Source organism: Sturnus vulgaris, chromosome 5 (genome assembly GCF_052056855.1).
Source record: "Sturnus vulgaris isolate bStuVul1 chromosome 5, bStuVul1.hap1, whole genome shotgun sequence".
Classification (NCBI taxonomy): Eukaryota; Metazoa; Chordata; class Aves; order Passeriformes; family Sturnidae; genus Sturnus; species Sturnus vulgaris.
Window position 1 is genome coordinate 16,252,339 of NC_142247.1, and position 21,298 is coordinate 16,273,636.

Genomic DNA, 21,298 nt, shown 5'->3' on the forward strand with positions numbered 1-21,298 from the left:
TGTAAACACTGTTTCATTCAGGCTATTTTATAGCCTGTCTTTTAGGAGGAAAAGATCATGTCTTCAGTGTGAAGGAGAACTTGGTTCAAAGCCTTTAGTGTGAATTTTGCATACTTTCAGTGCAGATGATTTGATGACTTGGTGTCCTGGCTTCTAGGTTTGCTACAGAACTGCAATGGTCCTCAGCATAATGTTATTAAGATTTTTAAGAATGCTTCTGTGGTGCACATTGAATTAGCTATGTACTCTGTGTTGACAGGAGTCAGAACAAAAAGACTTCCTAAATTTAGGGACTATTAGATTCTGATTCCGTACTAGGCATTCTTTGTGCCTTTCATTAGACTGAAGATCTAGCAATTTATTCTCTTTCTTCTAGTAGACATTACAATACTTGTTTTGTGCAAGTTATTCTTACATTTTCTGAAAAGAAAAGCCTGTATGCTCAGTCATGGTGTACATCAAACATTACCGATGCAGCAAAATCTTTAATTGGATTTTTACTTTTAAGAGGAATGATCAAAAATTGTTTTTTCTGTAAATAATAATGGACCAAGATGGTATGGGAAAATTATGATTCTAACAGAGAAAAGTCATCATAATAGAAACATTTTAAAATGAGACCTGTATTATCTTAATGTAAATTATTCGTCGGTTATCAAGTTTTGATGAGGTTTGTGAACCTAACTTTGTTATGGTTCTTTAATATAACTTTAATATAACTTTAATGTTTAAATCTGTGATGCATAGAATGGAATTCTACTCAGGGAAACCATTCTGATTTCTGTATAATTGGAAAAGTTTATGTATTCAGTGGGCTAGTAGTACTGTGAGCAGACATCTATCTCCATGACTTTGTAATGTCACGGTGTAACATGGGGCATAAACAAGATTGTGCTTGGACAAATAGTGCTATTTCAGGAAAAGAACGTGCTACATCTGTTTTGGTATCTTTCTTGTTGCCAGGGGCTGATCAGGAAGGTTTTTGGCTTCTGTACCTGACAGATGTAATTGATTGTACTGAATTTCTGTCTGCTTTATGTTCACTTTATTCAAACTTCTTTTTATGGTTTCTTTTGCTTGTTCTGTTTAACTGCTGTTTTTCCTTCAATATCTTTGATACACATGTAGTCATTCAATTCTGTCATTGCATTTTGTGTATATGGTTTGCTCTCAAATACAACTGCACCATGTAAAGCTGTTTCATAGAATCATAGAATTGTTAAGGTTGGGTAAGATCTTTAAGATCATAAAATCCAGCTGTTAAACCAGCACTGCTATGTTCACCACTAAACTGTGTCCCCAAGTGTCACATTCACACATTCTTTGAATGCTTCTGTGGTCGATCATGCCATCATTTCCCTGGGCAGCCTGTTCCAATTGCCTGATTGTACTTTCAGAGAAGCATTTTTTCCTAATACCCAATCTAAACTTCCCTTGTTGCAACTCAAGGCTGTTTCCTCTTGTCCTGGTGAATGTTACTTGGTAGAAGAGACCAATCCCCATCTGGCTACAAGCTCCTTCCAAGTAGTTGTAGAGAGGAGTGTAGTTCCTCCTGAGCCTCCTTTTATCCAGATTAAACAACCCCAGCTCTATCAACCACTGCTCATCAGGCTTGTTCTCCAGACCCTTCACCAGTTCTGTTGCCCTTCTCTAGACACACTCCAGCACCTCAATGTCCTTTTTGTAGTGAGGACCCCAAAACTAGAACACAGGACTTGAGGTGGAAGTCTACCAGTGCTGACTACAAGGGGACAGTCACTGCCCTGGTCCTGCTGGCCACACTCTTGCTGATACAGGCCAGGATGCCATTGGCCTTCTTGGCCACCCGGGCATACACTGGCTCATGTTCAGCTGCTGTCAGCCAGCACTCCCAGATCCTCTTCTGTCCAGTTTCCAGCCACTCCACCCCAAGTCTGTAGCACTGCATGGGGTTGTTGTGACTGAGGTGCAGGACCCAGCACTTTGCCTTGTTGAATCTCAGACAGTTGGCTTTGGCCCATTGATCCAGCCTGTCCAGATCCCTCTGCAGAGCCTTCCTACCCTTCAGCAGATCAACACTCCCACCCAATTCGGTGTTACCTGTGAACTTACTGAGGGTGCAACCTTGTCTAGGTTGTCAGTGAAGGTATTAAACAGAACTGGCCCAAACCCTGAGTGCTGTGAAACACCACTGGTGACTGACCATTGGCTGGGTGTATGTCTGTTCATAGCCACTCCCTGAGCTTGGCTGTCCAGCCATTTCTTTATCCAGTGAACAGCACATCCATCCAAGCCATGAGCAATCAGTTGGACCAGCTGAATGCTGTGGGGAATGAAGTCAAAGGCTTTACTGATATCCATGTGGAAAATATCCACAGCCTTTCCCTCATCCACTATATAGGTCACATTATCAAAGGAGATCAGGTTAGTCCTGCCCTTCAATGATTTTTAAGCTATAGTTTTCCCAAGGTGTTATTAAATTCCAGAGTTCTTGAGAACCTCTCTGCAGCCATTCTGGCTACTTAAAGTTTTAAAAGGCAGAGTACATGAACATCTAGAGTGTTAACTTCTCTAATAACTGAATAATTGGTGAAGTGAGTTGTTTTAATACCTCATGAGCCTTCAGCCCATTCAGTTCTTTATTACCTGAGCAGTGGATGGGCTTTCCCACAGCTTTTCTATTTCTTCTAGTTCTGTGCATTGAAGATACACAAAACCTGACTGGAATAAGCCTGAGGAAGTGCAGATATGTCCTAGCAAGGTGTGTTCACTTGCTCCCTCTTCATCCTCTCAAAATGTTTCCCCTGTTTTTATTCATAGTCCCTGTGACAACATTTCCTCATTTCAGCCCTTACTTGCTATCTGTCTCAGGCAAACTTTCCATTTCTTTGTCTGTTTCTCAGTTTTTGTTTCTCATCTGTTTCAACTTTGTGTCTCAAGCCTTCTGGTGATGTTTTTCAGCTTTTTCCACTGTGTTTCTTGGTACTCTGACACAGGATCTTTCAGTTCTTTCAGCATCGTATCTTCATTTTTTTCAGACGTAATCCTGTCTTTCATTAGCTTAAGATAGTGTTCTTCTGGTTTTCCAAGCTACCTTCTTAGCTTTGGTCATCACCCTGAAATTTGTGAAATGTAAAATATGTGGAGAAAAAGTAGATATACTACTTTGTCTGAAATTCTTCTGGCTGTTGAGTACCGAAAAGTTTTTTCATTCGGCCATGACAAAAGTTCTCTGTTTACTCCAGAGTAGTATTCTAAGTAAAACATGGACACTAACAGAAAAATATTTTGCAGGGAATACATTAATAAAAGTGTACAAAATGCTGTTATTTAAAACATATTTTTGATCAGACTTTAGCATAAAATACTACCTTTTGAACTAAGATTGTAAATTTTAGTGGATTTGTGGAGGCCTGATTGATCTTGTTCTATTTTGCCGATTTAAATTTGAGGTAAGATTCAAACTGTTTCATGAAGTCTTAAAGAATGACAAACTACTAAACTTGGAAAGATAATCTGCTAAATGCTAAGGAGCAAGAGTTTGTGGTGTCTCACTCCTTAGAGATATTTAAAAGCCATCTGGATACAGTCTTAGGCAACTGGCTCTTGATGGCCCTCCTTGAGCAGGGGAGTTGACAAGATAGCCCCTGGAGGTCCCTTCCAGTCCCAGCCACTGTGTGAGTCTGCTACAGGACTGCCCTGATCCAATGTTAAAGGTACTTAAAGAATTTAGTTTTATGTTTTCTGTCATCCTCTTTCTGAATCAGCTGTGAGATTACAGGGAGATCTTTTTGTCTCGGTTCTTGTTGCATTTTCAGACTTCTACAATGTCTGTAAACAAGATTTCTCAGTAGTGGTTACAGTAGTTAGTGATAAAAACGCCCTACATCTGGCACAAAATTTGGTCACATAATCCATTATTCCCAGGAATTTCAGTATCTCTTCCATTGACTAGACATAATGATAATGCTGTTCTTCTACTCTGCCTGCACATCTCAATGCACTAACAGCTCTCTGTACTTCCACTACAGTACTTCCAATGCATGTCCTTTTTTTTTTTCTTTTTTTTTTTGTGTGTGTGTGCTTAGTTTTTAGCTTGGTCTTTTCCTAATCTTTCCAAAGTTGTTTAACGCCTCTTGCTGCCCTCTCTTACTGTTTTTTCCCATAGGAAATGTTACTCTGTAAAACTTGATACTCTGTCTGTGCCATCATAAGATGAATGCATAACCTTTTCAAATGGCATCTGCCTGAATTTTGCATATTAATCTAACACAGGAATACTTGGTATCAATGACCTCTCAAAATACTTACTTTTGTAGGCAGTAAAAAAAGTTCCAATTTTACACAGGTTTTTCCTTGTGCAAAAGCAAGGGAAGACCTATCTACTTTATATTTTCTTATGTGTTATATCCTGCAATTGTCTTACTCTGCTCCAGCTTTGAGAACAGTGAGGCTGCAGTGGGGTTCAGTTGCTGCAAGCCCACTGTTATCCCATAGTGGTTCATTACTGATGTGTTGGGATTATTGTCTCAGCAGTCAGCAATGAGCTGCATACATTGTATTTATTTAGATCTTTGGATAATGCAAGTAAAGATTGATATAGAATGTAAGCTCTGGTGGAGGTCACATTAGACGCTGAAAAAATGCAAATGAATTACTAAAGTGAGAGGAAAATGTTGTTATCTCCCACTGAAGTTAAGAAGCTGCTTACCAGCCAGTTTAGCAGGGAAGATGTTTCTTAGTCTAATAAACAGATATTTGCATATCTAAGGAAGTGAACAAGCACTATTAAGAAAAATGGACAGACTGTTTCTCAAAAATGGAGGAAACAGAAGGAGTGAGGATGAAAGATGTAAGTCTGTTTAGATCCTAGGAACATTTCAAAGTTCCAAAGTTTCAAAAGCCTGTTGTGATTTAACAGACGAAGGAATATGAAGATCTCAGAAAGAATGGAGAAGTGCACCTGAAAGTACTCAGTGAAAAGTTCAGCTCTTGCAGATGAATTCTCAGACCAGAACTTGTGAATACTTTTTCGATGATTGGGAAAATGTGAAACATAAGGTATACACAAGGACCTGAGCTGTGATTACCTCCTTGTCAGTGCCAGCTCAATATGGATGTAGGTATGGATCAGTGTAACTACATTAAACATAGATTTTGTCTGCTTGGTGGTAAATTTAGTAAGCATTCAGCAGTGTTGTCAGTTTTGAAAGTTATTGATAAAATGTATGATTGATTTTTTACTCGTATTTGGCTTAAATGTGATTTAAGGGAGCTAACAAGGCATACTTAATATAAAAGTATAGCAATACCATACCCTAGGGCATTTGTGTATCATAAAAGTACAAAGGAAGTACGAATAGGAGCAAGTGTTGCTGTCATCATCCCCCTTGTCAGTAGAGTCACTCTGTTGATGGAATGGAGAGCTGTAATCCATCACCTTTTCAGAATTTCTTCCCCCACTCTGACAAGGAATGTTGCTTGCCCAGACTGTCACTGTGTGTGTGGCTTCACATGTTCTCTGAGCTCTGGATGATTTTCTATCTTGCGTTTATTTTCTGGTGGGATATTGGATTATCAATCTTACTCCCCGTGTCAGAGGTCTGACTGATATCCGTAAACTTTGTTCTGGACTAGAAGGCTCCTGTTGTTTGCCAGGCTCTGTTTTTCCTTTTTTTTCTGAGAAAGTCAGGAGTCTGTTCCTGAAAGACTTGTCCCAGGTCTGTCCCAATCTCTTTTGTTGTCAGCTCTGGTTAGCTCCTTGCCAAACTTAAGTAGTACAGTTCATTTGGTATTGGCCACCAGCCTTTCTGTAGTGTGTTGCTTTTCTGTTGTAACTTCAGATAAATATTTCTTTCTGGGGTATTTTATTTTTAGTTTGCAGTATTCTGTTCTTGTGACAGATTTTCATGCTTGGGTTCTACTCTCTGAGTTAATTGAAACTATTAAACACTTGGAGTATGTCTGGAACCCACAACTGTCAGAAAGAAGGTTACTTTCTAATTACTGTATTTCTCATCACTAGTATCAGTTGCTTCCAGGTGCAGAACGAAGCACCATTTTCATCTCTTCCCATTGTTATTCATGCTCAGAGAGATTATCAGCTTTGCTGAAGGTTTCAACTACTCTTCTTTTCCATCTTGCTAATTTCTTTGATTTCTTTTAATTACTTCCCCCCTTCCCCTCAGATAACCATGTGGGGTTAAGTCTGGGCCCAGAGGCTTAAAAAAAGACCCTCTTTATTTGGAGTCATGCTACTGCCTGCCTCTGCATAACAGAGTGTGTGTACTGAGTGGAGCCCACCACCCAGCACTCCTGCAGCAGGAAAGTGAAGCTTCTTGGTGGTTCAGATCTTGGTGCTGCATTTTACTGTGGGAAATATGGGGTAACTGTGCAGAGGCATGATTTTTTTTTCTATCACAGTCTTGCATACATGCTTTTTAACTGTGATTTTTTTCACTTATCACAAGTAGCTGCACAGCACGTGGTTGGCAGGCTGTGCCCATGCTGACAGGTAACAGAGTGAAGTAGTAAATTCACTTAGTTAAATTTCTTTAGGAAATCTAAATGCATTAAGAAGTTCACCTTGGCCTTCCATATCCTTATCCATCAGGGTGTAATTTGAGCCTCTTGTGAATATGAATTCTGTGACAAGACTTAGCTTACATGGTTGCATCCTTAGGTGTGAGTGGGAAGGAGAGAGTTTGAACTTGCATGAGGACAAAGGGAGTCCTCTGTTACTTGTGTTTCTTTAGAATTCAAGATGATGGGTTTTTATTGTGATATGTCAGAGAAAGATACTAATTCTTTTATTAAAATAGTTTAATAAACAAAGTGATGAATGGATTACTATTTTTAGTGTTAAGATATTAAATTTTATTGTGATCTACTATATCGAAAGGATTGGCATAAGAATGTAGGATAAACTCTATTCTAGGACTTAGGATACACAGCAAGATCTAAAAACAGTATCCCAGGAGCTATCCAATACAGTCCATTTGCATTTCTTCATCTTACTCTGGAGCAGAAGATAAACACAGTCCCCACAAAAACTCTGCCTTCAGATGTAGTGAATATGATTAGGAACATTGTAACTTTTTCTCCAGGTGAAATATAAGATACTGCTAATGCTAAATAACTGCCTGGATTTCCAAAATTCCTATTTCTACTTCCCCTGTTAAACTGTGCCCATCACTCGGGAATGTGATCTCACTTTAAAGCAAACATAAAAGAGGTAAATCTTGGTATATAGAGTGTTGTACTTATGCACACATTAATCTTTTTATTACTGTGATGCAAATCAGTTTAATGTGTGCCAGATGAAACAAAAATTATCTCATTACTACTCTTAAGTAGAATGGAGTTCTGAAGTTTTCTGTGTGCCTGCACCTTGATTTTGCAGCAAAGAGAAGGAATATGGCAGTGGCACTTGATAATTTTCTTTGCAGCAGCATTCATACTGATAGTGCTCAGTAATCAGTGTCATGTTGTTTTCAACCATAGAATCCTCATGCTCTATTAACTCTGGTGGTAGGAAAATAGCTGTTGGCAATTTTCCATCGTGTCAGTGTTCTTAGTACTTACGTTAGAAACAGTATTTATGAAGGCAACAAAAGTATTTCTTGTTTTTTCCTCTCTCCGGATATTTTGGTGTTGAGAGTTGGAATGTATTTTCTCTGTTCCTCTACTGTTTATGTACTGTAGAGGATGCATATACAGTACTACCCCTGTTACCTGGAGTAACAGAAACCTGAGCTCATTTCAGTCTGTCCTGGTTTGAACCATACAGCTCCCTGTTTGAATTCCCACATAAGGCTGAAACTGAAAAAAAAAAGTTTATATTTTTTAAGAAACTTTGTGAAAGATTTTTTTCCTTGTTTAATACTGTGCAGCAATTCATAATGATCTGTCCAGGTATTATTTTAAAAGAAAGGCATTGTTCCTGTGCAGATCAATACAACCTAGGTGATGCACAATTCATCCTCAATGGGTGATTGCATTCATTTTTCATGTTAACATTGAATCATTTGATATCCTTTGAAATAACAAAGCAATGATCTATGACTAGGGGTATCAAAACTGAAAGAAATTTAATAGCATGCATGTCAAATAAAATCAACAGATTTCTATTTTATTTTCTTAAACCATAAACTAACTATCAGCCAGTGTCAAGGCTCAGTTGCTTGAAAACATAGCAAAGTTTTTCTTTCTGTGTTCTGCATATTCTCTCTCCTTACCCTCCCCAGATTTCTCTCCCGTATTTTTTTCCCCTCTTAGATCTTTTAATATTCACATTGCATTAAACATCTTCTATATGTATCAAATACTCTGAGAATCCATCCATTGTTTATGTCAGTTAATGTTAAGTAATGCTTTGTACAGCAATAAGAAGCAATAAAAAACCCAGCAATAAACTGCTGTGTTATAGTGATTTCTCCTCAGGGTCTGCAACAAGCCATTTGGTTTGACCAGAATAATGGCAAACAATTTTAGACCTTTGCATTAACTCTGCAGGCCAGCATTCGTGTGGGTTGTTAAGTGTCAAGCTTACTGAAGGGTAGTGGTGATATAGTCCTGGAGATAAAAACTGGTGGGTGCCAGAATAAGCATCTGGCTTAACAGAAACGTTAATCAAAGATTTCCTGTGGGGCCCCATCCAGGTTATTTATGGCTTCTGTGCGTTTGAATACTTCACGTGTACTGAGATAAGACAGAAGAATGTTACTACATTTAAAGACAGCTAATTTAGGGTATTTAGGTCATAACTGCCCTAAGTAAAATACTGAATTGCTTTAGTTTTCAAAGGAAACATGCACTTAGTATTTTCCAAAAATAGGGTGTTTCAAAGTGTCTCAAACATTGGCTTGAAAGAGCTTTCACCAACCTTGTTAGGTGTTTTGGTGTGTTATCCCATTGTGTCGTTCCCCTGCCTGCCTCTTCCCTCCTCCCATATCTTTTTTAAGGAGATGAATGTATATAAAGAAGTCACTTGGTTTCCTGGAACAAACTTCTCTGACATATGCTAATCAAACAGTGCAGAAAAAAAAAGAGCAGCTAATTTAGATATTTCTTATAAGTGCCATTATTAATAGTTCTCTATGAGTAGAAAATTTGGATATTTCTTACAATAACTACTGTTTGACTTTCTGTTTTTTTAATGAGTTCTGTCCCTTTTTGTATTTGGCTTGTTCCTTAAAATCTGCATAAATCATGAAATGGTGTTGTGGTACAGAAAAGTATCTTCTACTTAGTAAAACAAATTACTTTGATTAAGGAATCTGAGTGGCAGAAATAATACACCCTTCTGGTAAATAGGATTTTTTTTTCCCTATTAGTACAGTAGCATTCATTTAGGAAATTGCACAAGGCTTTGGAGAGAATTAATAAAGCTATTGATTGCATTATGCAGTAATAGGAAAGGGCAAAAATGGCATGACTTAAATAAAATTATACTAGTCCATGCTTCCTCTTAATTTGTTGAATTTTTTGTCAAAAAAAGTGGAAATCCTGGGAGCAAAATACCTGCACCAATATCCTGAAGAAAGCCTCTAAAGAAATGAATAAAAATAAGATTGTGACAGGCACATAGATAAATTCAAATTATTCTTGTAGTGTCATTTTTGTAATAAAAGTAGGGATTATAATGGAAAAAACATGGAGTGGACAGTTTATCCCTGCGTGCCTCCTGGGTTTATTAAGGAAAATAGATGTGTGAAGATGCTTGACAGAAAATCCTTGCCTCTCATTCTGTGTTCTCATTTACAACTTGCAGTGTTTCAGGGGTCTCAGATATATTTATTTATTTATTTATTTATCAGAAAATCTGCAGAAATAATTTGTACATCTGTTTTTGTTTTTTTTTTTCCCTTAGTGCTTTTTTAACTTCCACCATGAGTATTAGAAATTTCATACTGGAAATGTCATGTGTCCTGGAGTATCTAGCCCTTAGTTATATTTCTACCAGCAGCTAAACCAAATAAGATTGCAGTACATAATGTTAGTAAAAGTGATGGTGTTTATTCACGTGCTCATATTTATATGTATAGTGAGGATGTGTGCATGTTAAACCAATATCCTTGTCCAGCTTCAAATGAGGATGGTTAAATATAGTGGAATCACAGTGATGAAGAAGATGCTTTGATGTTTGCAAAAGAGTAGGATGGAAAAGAGGGGGAAAAGGCCCCACAAATTCATGGTACTCTGCATGAGAGAGCTGAATCATTTTGCATTTAATCCTTTTCTGTTCTAACCTTGCTCTCATTTATAGTAAGGGTGATGTTCCCTGTTTGTGCTTTGGGGAATAATGTTTTTTAACAGAACCTAGAAGACACGTGACTGAGTGGCAAAGATTGAAAAACGGTAGCATTTGTGCAAATTGCACAGGTAATAAGTTCGTAGATAAAAAAGCCCCATCAAATATGTATTTGCTTTGTGCCCAACTTAGGTGGGAAATTGCTAATTTCTATTTTGCACTATGATGATAACTTGCTGATGATGGCAGAGGATTATATTTTGATGTGAACTCACATAGTTACAATGACTTAATTAAATGTTTGGAAATAAAACAAGCTGTTGAGCCGTGTACAATTTCTGTAACTTAATTTCTTTTTCACAAAAGTCGCACAGAAAGAGATTTTTTAGAAACCCAAATGCTGTCCTTGTATTCAAACAATTGGACCAGTGTAGCATGTTAGTGTGCAGCTCCAACACATTTTTGTCTTGTGATTTTATTCTAGCCATATAGTTTTTACTTGTTGGTCATGAATTTAGTCTCTGTGAAGGCCAGGAGGTGGAAACCCTTTATTATTCCAGCACTACATGGGACTCTGCACTGCTGTATCAGGAAATATCAAGTAACAGTTTTATGATGCATGAGGATATTATTCTCTGCAAGCAATAACACACATTTCTATTTCCCCAGCAATATCCACATAATCAAACATTCACAAGTGCTTTACAAAGAATTTAATTAAATAGTGTGCAGAGTGACTGGATGCAGCATGTACACAAGCTGTTATATATTCAGTAGTTCCCATTTTGCAGTTAGTGCAGAATACTTCCATGCAGTAATATGTGTGAATGATATTTCCATCAAAATGTACATTATCACTCCTCCCTTTGTACCTTACTCCTTAAAAATGACACTAAAACCTTAACAGATGTCACCTCTAGGATCACAGGATACCTTGCTCAGGGCTCTAATGGTGTGATAAACAGGGAAATACAAATTCTCATGTTGAGACTTGAACATCACGCATTGTTCCTCTGAAATCAAAGGTTTACTACTCCCCAGAGAAAGATATAGATTGCTGTGTCTTTTACCACAAAACTAGATGTGTTTGGAATTTTATTTAAAGGTAGTAGAAATTTTTGAAGCTATTAAAGACCAGCCACTGAAAGATTGAGACTTGGATATTCAGAATTTAGACGTTGACAATAAGAAGGAAAAAAAAAATTGTGATGGTGAATATTTTCAGAGACCATTCTGTCAGTGGAGATTAAGAAAGTCTTCTTTGGCATTAAAGTGTAATGTATCAGACCCTGTACTAGAAAATGGTAGTGTGCTCATATTCACTCAACATTATTGGTATGCTCATGTCACCTGCAGGGATTAGCATTCTGGAAACTGTCAGGGTTATCTAATATGTTTTGTTTTCTCTCTTCAGAAAAGCCCTTTCAGCAGTAGCCGGTGCGTGAAAGGACTTTTCAGGCTTGCAGAGAAATGGGGCTGTGTTGGATGAAAGTGATTTAAAATATCCCTCTGTGGTTGCCTACCTGCAAGGCAGTTATCTGTCCATCAGATTGGAAGGTTTTATTGGTGTGTCAGTGCTGTAAAGTATCAGTCCAAACCACCACCAACACAAATAATGAAAGACAGCCTATAATTAGCCTGTAAATATGTTTAGTGGGAGACCTCGCCCTTGTTTGCCAGTTTCACAAGAGTTATTCCGTTTTATTACTTCATGACACTGACAAAATCTATCCATTTTGACTGGAAAGAAAACTACAAATGAAACCAAAGGACAATAAACGGATGAAAGGATCAGTGAAAAAATAGGGTTTTACATTTGTGCTAGATTTGTTCTGTGTTTGAGGGGAAATGCTGAAAACTTAAGTGGGGTAAATAAGAATAGTATTCATCTTCTGAAGACACCTTTTGGAGGAAAGTTTAATTGGTATAGGAGAAGTTATGGCTTTCTTCACAGAATTGAGAATGGGAGAGATCCTTGTTTAATGTTAATGAAAACTTGCCATTAACTTCAGTGATTCCACCTAGTAATGTTTGTGTCATTTTTCCTCCCATCTCTATTCCTTCTTTGTATAGCAGACAGGAGCTGTTCATTTTGCATGTAATTTATAACAAATTGCAGTTACTCTAAAAAAATCGTGCAGTTCAAGCTTCAACTGAAGACGAAAAGGAGAGCGTGTTGTTTTGAATTTCCTCACATACCTAATCCTGAACACCATGTTTTGGGTTTTTACATTATTTTCTTTAATTAGGCTCTTGTTCTAGTGTTTGCTTTTCTATAAAATATTTATTCTTCAGCATTTGAAGTGTGTCTGTGATTTGGATATTTTCTGCATGTATTTGGAAGTAGCTGCTAGACTTGCCTTGTATTCACTAGGAGGCTGGTATTTTTATGCTTTTTGAAGCAGGCCCTTTTTAGGAATGCCAGAATATACCCAAAATTTCCTTTCCCAATATTTCAGTGGCAATTTCCTATGAATCTTGGAGTAGAGTTCCTGCAGTCTGATTATTCTCCAAGCCAATTCCAGCACATGCATCAGCATGCCAAAGCAGACAAACCTAGGAGAGGTGTCAGTGCTGTAATGCAATTTAGAGTATTATTTAGAATAATTAGGTCAGAATTTCTCTTCTTCATGTTAGGAAGTCACCCAGTGAAGGACCACCTAGACAGACCTGTGATAACTGCCAATGAACTAGCTTTGGAAGCAGAAGTAGTAGAGGCAAATGAGAGAGGAATGTGGCAGCCAGGCTAATTAATTGAGAAGTCCAGCTAATTAGTTTGACTGGAGGGAGCACCATGCTGATATCACATAGTAGCTTCCAAAATTCTGTCTAATTTTTACACGGGTTGTACTGGGCTTCTAATAGATAAACAAGTTTTTTTCTGGGCTCTTTCAGACGTTTTTTGCTGTGAAGCAGAATTATGTATTTGTTCATTCCCTATGGAAATTTACTGTAATTTTAGATTTCTTTCCAGACCAGTAGTCAATTTAATTCTTTTTCAATCTTCTGCAATAAGATTTTTGTAAGACATATATTGAATTGTTCAACATCCTGGCACTGTGAGAGATTCCTTGGTGCTTTTTTATTTACTTGATGAAGGACCGTCCCATCTAGTTCCTAATATTTTCTCACTTACTACAGAATACAAAACTCAAAGTTCCTTAAGTTGCATGTGGTTCCATTGTTCCAGCTGGCAGGGCTGAGAGGTGGCTATCAGCAGTCTTGCTCCTAGAGGATATATGCTAACAACATTGCACACTGGAAGATGCCTTGTTTAGTAAGAATTGGGGATTCTGAATAATTTGACATTTTTCTTGATGTTGTGAAATAGTATTTCTTCAGTGCACCCCTAAACGTCAGTCATTACTTACAGTTTGATGTGTAAGATGTTCTTAAAGGAGTTGCTTTAATGAAAAGATAAAAAATTCTTGTAGTAAGTGTCTGTGTTACTGTGCTGATATAGTATAGTAGACATGACAAGCAGCATCGAACCCAAAAGTAAATCAACAAGGTGTTGTAAATAAGCTGGATTCTGTATAGAAAGCTTCATTAGAAATACTAAGTACTGTATTATATCAATACCATGGTAATAATTTGTGAGCAGATAGTGGCATAAGGTAAAAATGAATATTTTATTGTTTCCTAGGAAATATTACTAGAGAGCATTTTTTGTTTTGGTTTGTTTTTTTTCCATGTATGTTATTAAAAATACTTTTAATGATGATTTATGGCCCTTCTTACAATAACTCTTCAGCACAGTAGCTCCCACAAGGACTTAACATATATTTTTTCTATTTCTAGATCTGTTGGCTGTGCCTAAGCATCCATATGCTGCTATGGAAAACTGGGGACTGAGTGTTTTCGTGGAGCAAAGGATACTGCTAGATCCAAGCATTTCTTCTATTTTATACCTGCTGGATGTCACCATGGTCATTGTACATGAGCTGTGTCATCAGGTATTAGAGGTGTTCACGTATTTGATATTGATGTCAGGAACCATGCGCTCCTTTTCGGAACTGAAAATGAATTTGTATTGTACATGGATGGTTGTGATTTCTATTATAACTGGAATCCATATAACATGGAGGTCTGTAAGATACATCCCTACAGTACAGAAACTGTGGAGACTCAAAATGGGGATAGAAGAGAAAACTCGTGGCAATGAATAGCTTCCCTGTCTTCTGTAGCAGTATATTCTGTGTGTTTGTGGGTCAGTGTGTTTGTTACTGGTATGTAGAATAAATATGTTGATAGCAGATTCATGCTAAGTTTCACGTTCATGTCAAAAAATGTTTTGGCTGAAGTCAGTTTTGTAGTAGTCTGTGTCTTCTGTCATATATACACATATCCATTTTCTTTTTCTTCTCAGTTTTTTTCCCAGTTTGATATTGACCCTCTCTGTTCACTAATGGTGGATAAGCAAGTCTCTATGTGTACAGAAACTATTGTGTCAGTAAGAAAACGTAAAATAATAAATCCATATTACAATTTATTTTACGTTTTTCCCATCTTCTTATCTCAAGCTAAACACATTACAAGTGTTAGTAATATTGAATTGAATGCAGATGTTATTGAAGAAATTTGCTACAGGGGCAGGAAACGCTTTCTTGCACTCATAAGAGGCATAATCATAGCCTTCGGGTTAAAATGAATGAAATCCTACTGTGTAATCACCATGGCTTACATTTGTGACTTTACACAGTATTCTTTAAAGGCAATGCAAATTCTTAACACTTTCTGCAAATAAAAAGTACCGTGTAAAAGGGACCCATTGTAGTGACATACTGGCAGATGAACCTGAAAATAATGTTTGGTTCATGTTTGTATTTGACATTAAATTGTTCGATGAATGTGAAGTCCTCAACTAAAACATGAAATTTTTATTGAAAGTTATTGCTGGTTTGATCTTGATATTATCATCTGATTTTGCTATAAGCTCTTCACTGTGCAGTTCAATAGAGTAGTACACAGTTCAGCTAGAAAAATTACAGTGCCTTAGGAATCATGTGTGGAAAACATACATTAGGTCATCAAGTCCCAGCTCCTGTTAGCATTAGATTTTTCCATGTGATTGTTTGTAGTGCCGGGTTCAGTGCTCCTGATTACAGGGTTATATGGCTTCCCTTAAAACCTTTTGATTAAATCTGATAGTAAGTAACTTTTTCCAAGTGTTCAGCTTAAGTCTTGTTTTTTCTGAAGTCGTTTCATTACTTCCAGTTATTCTTTGCACTGCTTTGATAATTTCCTCTGCTTCCAGAGCAATTTGCACTTCAGAGATAGGCAATTACCACATCTGTAACTGGCCAAGTTTGTTTATTTGATTCTTATAGACACTGAAGCCTTTTTACATTGTTCTGGGAATTTTAGAGGATCATGAAGTGGACAAAGCTATAGCTGAATTTATTTTAGGGTAAAAATATGATCATAAAGTGCATTTAAGTGACCTTAAAATTGCAGATGAAAAGGTTTACTTGATGTCCATGTTGATATTACTTCCAGTGCTGTTTGCTTAATTAAAAGTAACTTCCCCTGTTCCTGTTGCTGCTGTTTTTGTTTCAGTGCCATGCAGATTAGGTCTTTGCTCAAGTCAAAATTCAAGTTAAAGAAGCATTTTTTCTACTTTTTGGATGCAGAATTGAGTCATACAGAATATGAATTATTGACCTGCAAGTAAAGTTTAAAGGGAGACACACTCAAAAAATGTAATCTCAAAAGCACTGTCTAGCACCTCCATCCCATTGTCTTTATTAAGCCCTATTTTCTACCTTTATCTTACCATTCTCAGACAATACTATCTTAGCTGAAAATGTACTGAACCAAGACCACGTCTGGTCCAGGATCACTTACCTCTGCTGTTTTTTTGTTATTTATTCACGACATTTTTCATTATCTTTTGCTGTGCATCATATCACCTGTTAGCCTATGGTGATGCATGAATATTCTTCCCCTTCACTCATTTTTACACCTAGAATAACAAAAATTAACCCAAATCTCTGGATGCAAGCAAAACTAGAATTCACATCTCCAGTTTTACTTTTTATTTATTAATGTTTTGGGTTTTTTTAGATTTCAGGGTAGGGGAAATTGAACTCTTCTAAAATATGTGGGACTGTGCCATTGTCTGGTTTCCCTGACTTTAAACCCATGCAGCAATTGCTTTGCTAATGTTGTTTTCAAGGTTAGAGAAATCACATTAATATTAAAAATCCAGATTGCTGCCTTTAGATTTGATTTTTAGATTTGATTTTAAAAAATTGTAATTACCAAACCTGCTCTGTATTACTGCTTGAGCACAGTACTCAGGACAGATAGAAGATGACAGACAGCACTGCAAAGGGACAAATTGGGTGCTTGCTAAAATACGAGTAAAAAGTGTCTAAGAAAGGATTTCATGTTCAGTTTCTTCAGAGCTTTTCATGTTTGACCAGGTATTTTAGGTACATGTTTTAGGAGAGACGCCTGAAAGTTACTTTTGGTTCAGTAATTTTTTAGGGTGCTATTTTTTGGTATTTCAGCTTGAGTGTTCTTTCGGAATATTTCGTTTATTTAATTAAAAAAAAAAAAAAGATCGTAAGAGTGTTTTGGCAAAAAAGCTTGTCCTCAGAGTTCCGAACCACGAGTTGGTCAAAACACAAGCTTTGATAGCTTGAAATAATTACCATAATTTATTAAAATAATTCTGTTAAGGTAGTAATCAGTTTTATTTGCATATTATGTATCAGTTCCACCTATAGCCTTTGAAGAGAGTAATTTGAATTTATGCATCGCGATTTTTTGTGATAGTTTTCCCACCTGAGCACAAAATGTGGTGTGACAGATTGAGTTACAGAGGCATGAAAGCTGAAAGAAAATTAAAAACTTCTAAATCAACATTTTTTTAATAATCTGTAAGAAAAATATATAAAAAAGAATGTCCTTTCAGTGTATCTGTAAATTAAGTATTTTCTGCGTATCAGGTTGAACGTGATACCTGAGGGAGATGAGAAATTTATGTCATCAATACTTTTCAAAATGAAGCAATGGTCTTCACTCCAGGCAAATAGAGCCTATAGTCAAATACACAAATAAATAAATAAATAAATAAATACTTAAAGAAATTAAATACTTTACTTACAGTTTTCCTTTGAGACATGTAGCACCTAGGAAGATAATAGCACTTTTCTGCTGGAAAATTTTGCTTTCTTGCTTACAGCCTCTGGGTACTGCTCTGTCTCTGGCATGCATAACTCTCTGATATTGTTCAAAAGTAGTTAAGCAAATTCCCTGCATTTTCATATTGATATCACATACTGGTTTAATGCCTTTAAAACATTTCTTCCTTTAGGTGGATAATTAAACAAATAATTTTAATTGTATCATTAATAAATTAACCCAGAAAACTCACAAAGGAGTAGAAGAAATTCTCCTTTGTAGCAACATAAATTAATGTTATTAATTCAAATTACAGAGCGAGGTATTGTGAACTTTACAACCTTTATTTTTTAAAAATTTCTCTAGCTAGTCATAGTTCAAAATGACAATTTTACCACTGGTTTATATTTTTTCAGTAGTACTGCAATGCAGGAAATAAACTCTATGCTGTTATGTTTAGTCATTAGAAATCATATAAGCAACCTACTCTCTGAATTTAACTTCCATACTTCTTGGTGTATGGAATTTATATTCATTTTATTGTTTCAAATTCTGAAAATGCATAAGCTATATGAATATATTTCCAGCATTTATTTGTATTCTCAGTTAAATGTTCTTAAGATCAGGTTCTATGGTTAGTGGCCCTGTAGAGGAGTTAATTTATTGATAGCCTTCAACTATATTATGCATACTGAGTGTGCATTAAGTTTAGCTTCACATAGTATATGAATATGACTTCTATCAACCTCATCTTTTCTCTCTAAATTCTTAAGCTGATTGTCAGTGACATTCATTGCCACATTTTTATTCATTTTTTTCATTTGAATTCTATTTGTTGAACCATATGTGTCTGTCTGGTAATCTTCCAGCTAGTCTGTTCTTTGAAGTTCCAGTATTCACATCACTGTGTATCCTCATTGCAGCACTGATCCTTCTGTGGTGTCATTCTCACTCCACAAAGACATTCCAGAAGTGACAGCTTTCATTCAGGTCCCAGACAAAGCCTTTAAACAAGCCAGCTGTCATGAAATCAAACTGCCTATTGGCCAACTCTGCTTTCATTCATTCCTCACTCTCAGTACAGTTCAGCATCAGTTCCTCTGTGCTAACCCGAGTCTTTCCCTCTAGATTACTTAATTGCTGCTCCCTCTCTCTATTTTTAGAGCTTGCTTACACACGAAAGCTCAAAATTATCTTTATTGATTATAACTAATTTTATAAATATTAAGAGAAAACTGGCAGATAATATTGCTTAAACAAAGTTTTGGTATTTGTTTGGAAGAAGAGAGGCTACAGAGAGGATGAAATAGGTTTTCATAATACTGTCGGTGTTTCTGTTCTTATCACTGGTGTAACATTATTTAGGTTACACCTTACAATAATTTAAATCATTTAAATACTCATTAGGGTCATCCATGAGCAGATGAATATATGAGTGTGATTTCCTATGAATTCTTGTCCTCATCTGTCTTCCAGTGATCATCCCAGCTCTGTGTAAAATCCCTCTGACACCTACATGTCCTGTACTGTGAGATTTGTGTCTGTTGAGTTCTTAGTGAGCAGGGTATGTAATGGTTGTGTTCTTGCCTTAACCTCAGCTCATGCCCTTCTCGTCTTTTCAGTTGATGATCTTTATTTACTTGTGGAGTTTATGGAGTTTAGTTATCCTTGAGATTTCTGTCATTCTTGCTAAATTAGATTGAAGTCAGTGGAGATGAAGAATCATCTGGAGGAAATAGGAAGGGCAGGCAGCTCAAGCAGGGTTCCTTTGCATATACACAGGTGGGCTGTGCCATTTCAGATACCTCTGCTTCTGCTTGCTGTTTATGAAGGCTTCAGATGTCCTTTAAGTCATGTATGACATCTCCTAGGCCTTTGTGAGTATCTCACATACCCTAGTATCGTCTCTAAATGACATCAACTACCTGCTTTTAGCCATCTGAGTCCTACCCACAGAGAGCTGGCATTATTGTGTAAAAATGCTTTCTTTAAGAAACCTGCCAAGGAGAGGAGCATCAGTAGTATTGTCAATCTTAGTGGGCAGAAAGTGGGGAGAAAGAAATGCTGAAATTTAGGTCTGGGGTGAAGAATGTGTTCCCATTCTCACATGTATGTTTTTCAATATTCACACTATGCATCATGAAATTTCCATGTAATGGATCAGATTACTTGAGTTAGAAGCCTTTTTCTATCCAGTTTGTATGTTAGTCTGTTTAACCTAGGTGAGCATCTTCTTCAGAGGACTAAAGTTGACACTGTGAATACAGTCCTCAATGCTTCTTTTGCGCTGCTTGTTCTTTTCTAATATTTTACTTCATTAACTTGCACATCCTGTAATGTTGACTTAATTAGCACAGGAAAAACACAGTTAGTGAATTTCAGTGTGTGGTAAATACTGCTGTTTTATGTGTGGAAAATGTGTTTGTCTAAGTGAAATATATGCAAACATGGTTTCCTAAAGGTTTTTAAAGTTGTTCATTTGAACTTTCTGTTTGTCTAGTGGTTTGGTGACCTTGTGACTCCAGTTTGGTGGGAGGATGTGTGGTTGAAAGAAGGTTTTGCTCACTATTTTGAATTTGTTGGGACAGACTACCTCTACCCAGGGTGGAACATGGTAAGTAAGTTCTATTTTGTTAATGTGGAGGCTCTACAGAAAAGTTGCTCTGCTGTTAGACTCCTGCTTCTGTTACAGACAGGGACTGCTGAAAAATACCAAATGATGCATGCAAGTATCAGATGTCGAATGAAGCAAAATCACTAGGTGTGAAATAATTTGACAGCATTCCAAAAGTGTAATATGCAATTTATTGCAAAAGAAATAATGTCATGTCTGTCGTAACTCAGCATTAAAATAGTTACTGTCTCTGCTTAGAAATATTTTGGATTAAAGCAGTTATGATTTAACATGGCCTTTTTTTAAAAACATTGAGAACATTGGATGTTATCCACAAGATAAATTTGAAATAAAAGTTTGGCTAAAACATTCTATAAAACTGAGCATATTTTTTTCTCACGGTATTCTGTTCTTATAGACCTAAATATACTATTTTTATCTTTCTGGTATTGTTTGTCTAGAGTAAATGCTAAATTGGTATGTGTTACATAGTCTGAGAATTTATATTTTGGTATAGTTTGTAGCCATACACAGTTGGACGTGTTTTTTCAACCAATGTGCAAATGGAGCTCTCTGAGGGAAATGGGAATTCCATGCTGGGACATTATTTTGGAGTCCTTCTATTATATCATATTGTACCTAGACAGGTCCCAATTTATATGAATTGTTGTAGTTTAGCTATATTATATTTGAAAGAAAAATAAGAGCCATGAGACTTCAGTACAAGGAAATCATATATGAGACCATGTTGAAGGTTCCTATAGAGATTTTAATGCCCATTGGAGGCATGTTTATGTTTGCTAATCTTTTGTGCTTATATATGTTTTTATTATGTGACAAAATATTTATTATAGGTCATGATTGTCTGACAGAGATTTGTTGGGGTGGTTTGGATGTTTTGCTTAAACTTTTAAAAACTAACATCTGATTTTTTTTTCCCATTTCTGTGTGCTTTCTTGAGTGTACTTATCCCATTAACTTTTGTGTACCATAAAATGAAGATGCTATAATTATGAGTTAAAGCTAAGTTTATAAAATAGTTATATATAGGTTACTCTTGAGTTTGTTACGCGTCTTGTGAAATTTGAATTCTTTGCAGTATTTAATTTTTTCTTTCAGGTGTCAATTTTGGTTTATAATTGCATTATGAAAGAGAAAACAAATCTTTATTTGAACTGACAACTGCCTTCATAGGTAGGCTTGTTGGGTTTGCCTGGCTTTGGCTATATTAAAACTCAAGCTATTCATCTTTATAAAGAACATAACCTGAATTACAATTTAATGATTCTAATTATGAATGCAATGAAATCTGGCAGGCCTTT

General features: G+C 36.5%; 1 protein-coding gene across 1 annotated transcript in view; it reads left to right on the forward strand.

Moving 5' to 3' along the window:
• Positions 1–21,298, forward strand: part of TRHDE (thyrotropin releasing hormone degrading enzyme) — a 202,099-nt gene that overhangs the window by 65,433 nt on the left and 115,368 nt on the right. The window contains exons 4-5 of the mRNA XM_014879363.2: positions 14,033–14,187; positions 19,863–19,976. Coding sequence (XP_014734849.2) covers positions 14,033–14,187; positions 19,863–19,976 — 269 coding nt within the window. The remainder of the gene's footprint in view (positions 1–14,032; positions 14,188–19,862; positions 19,977–21,298) is intronic.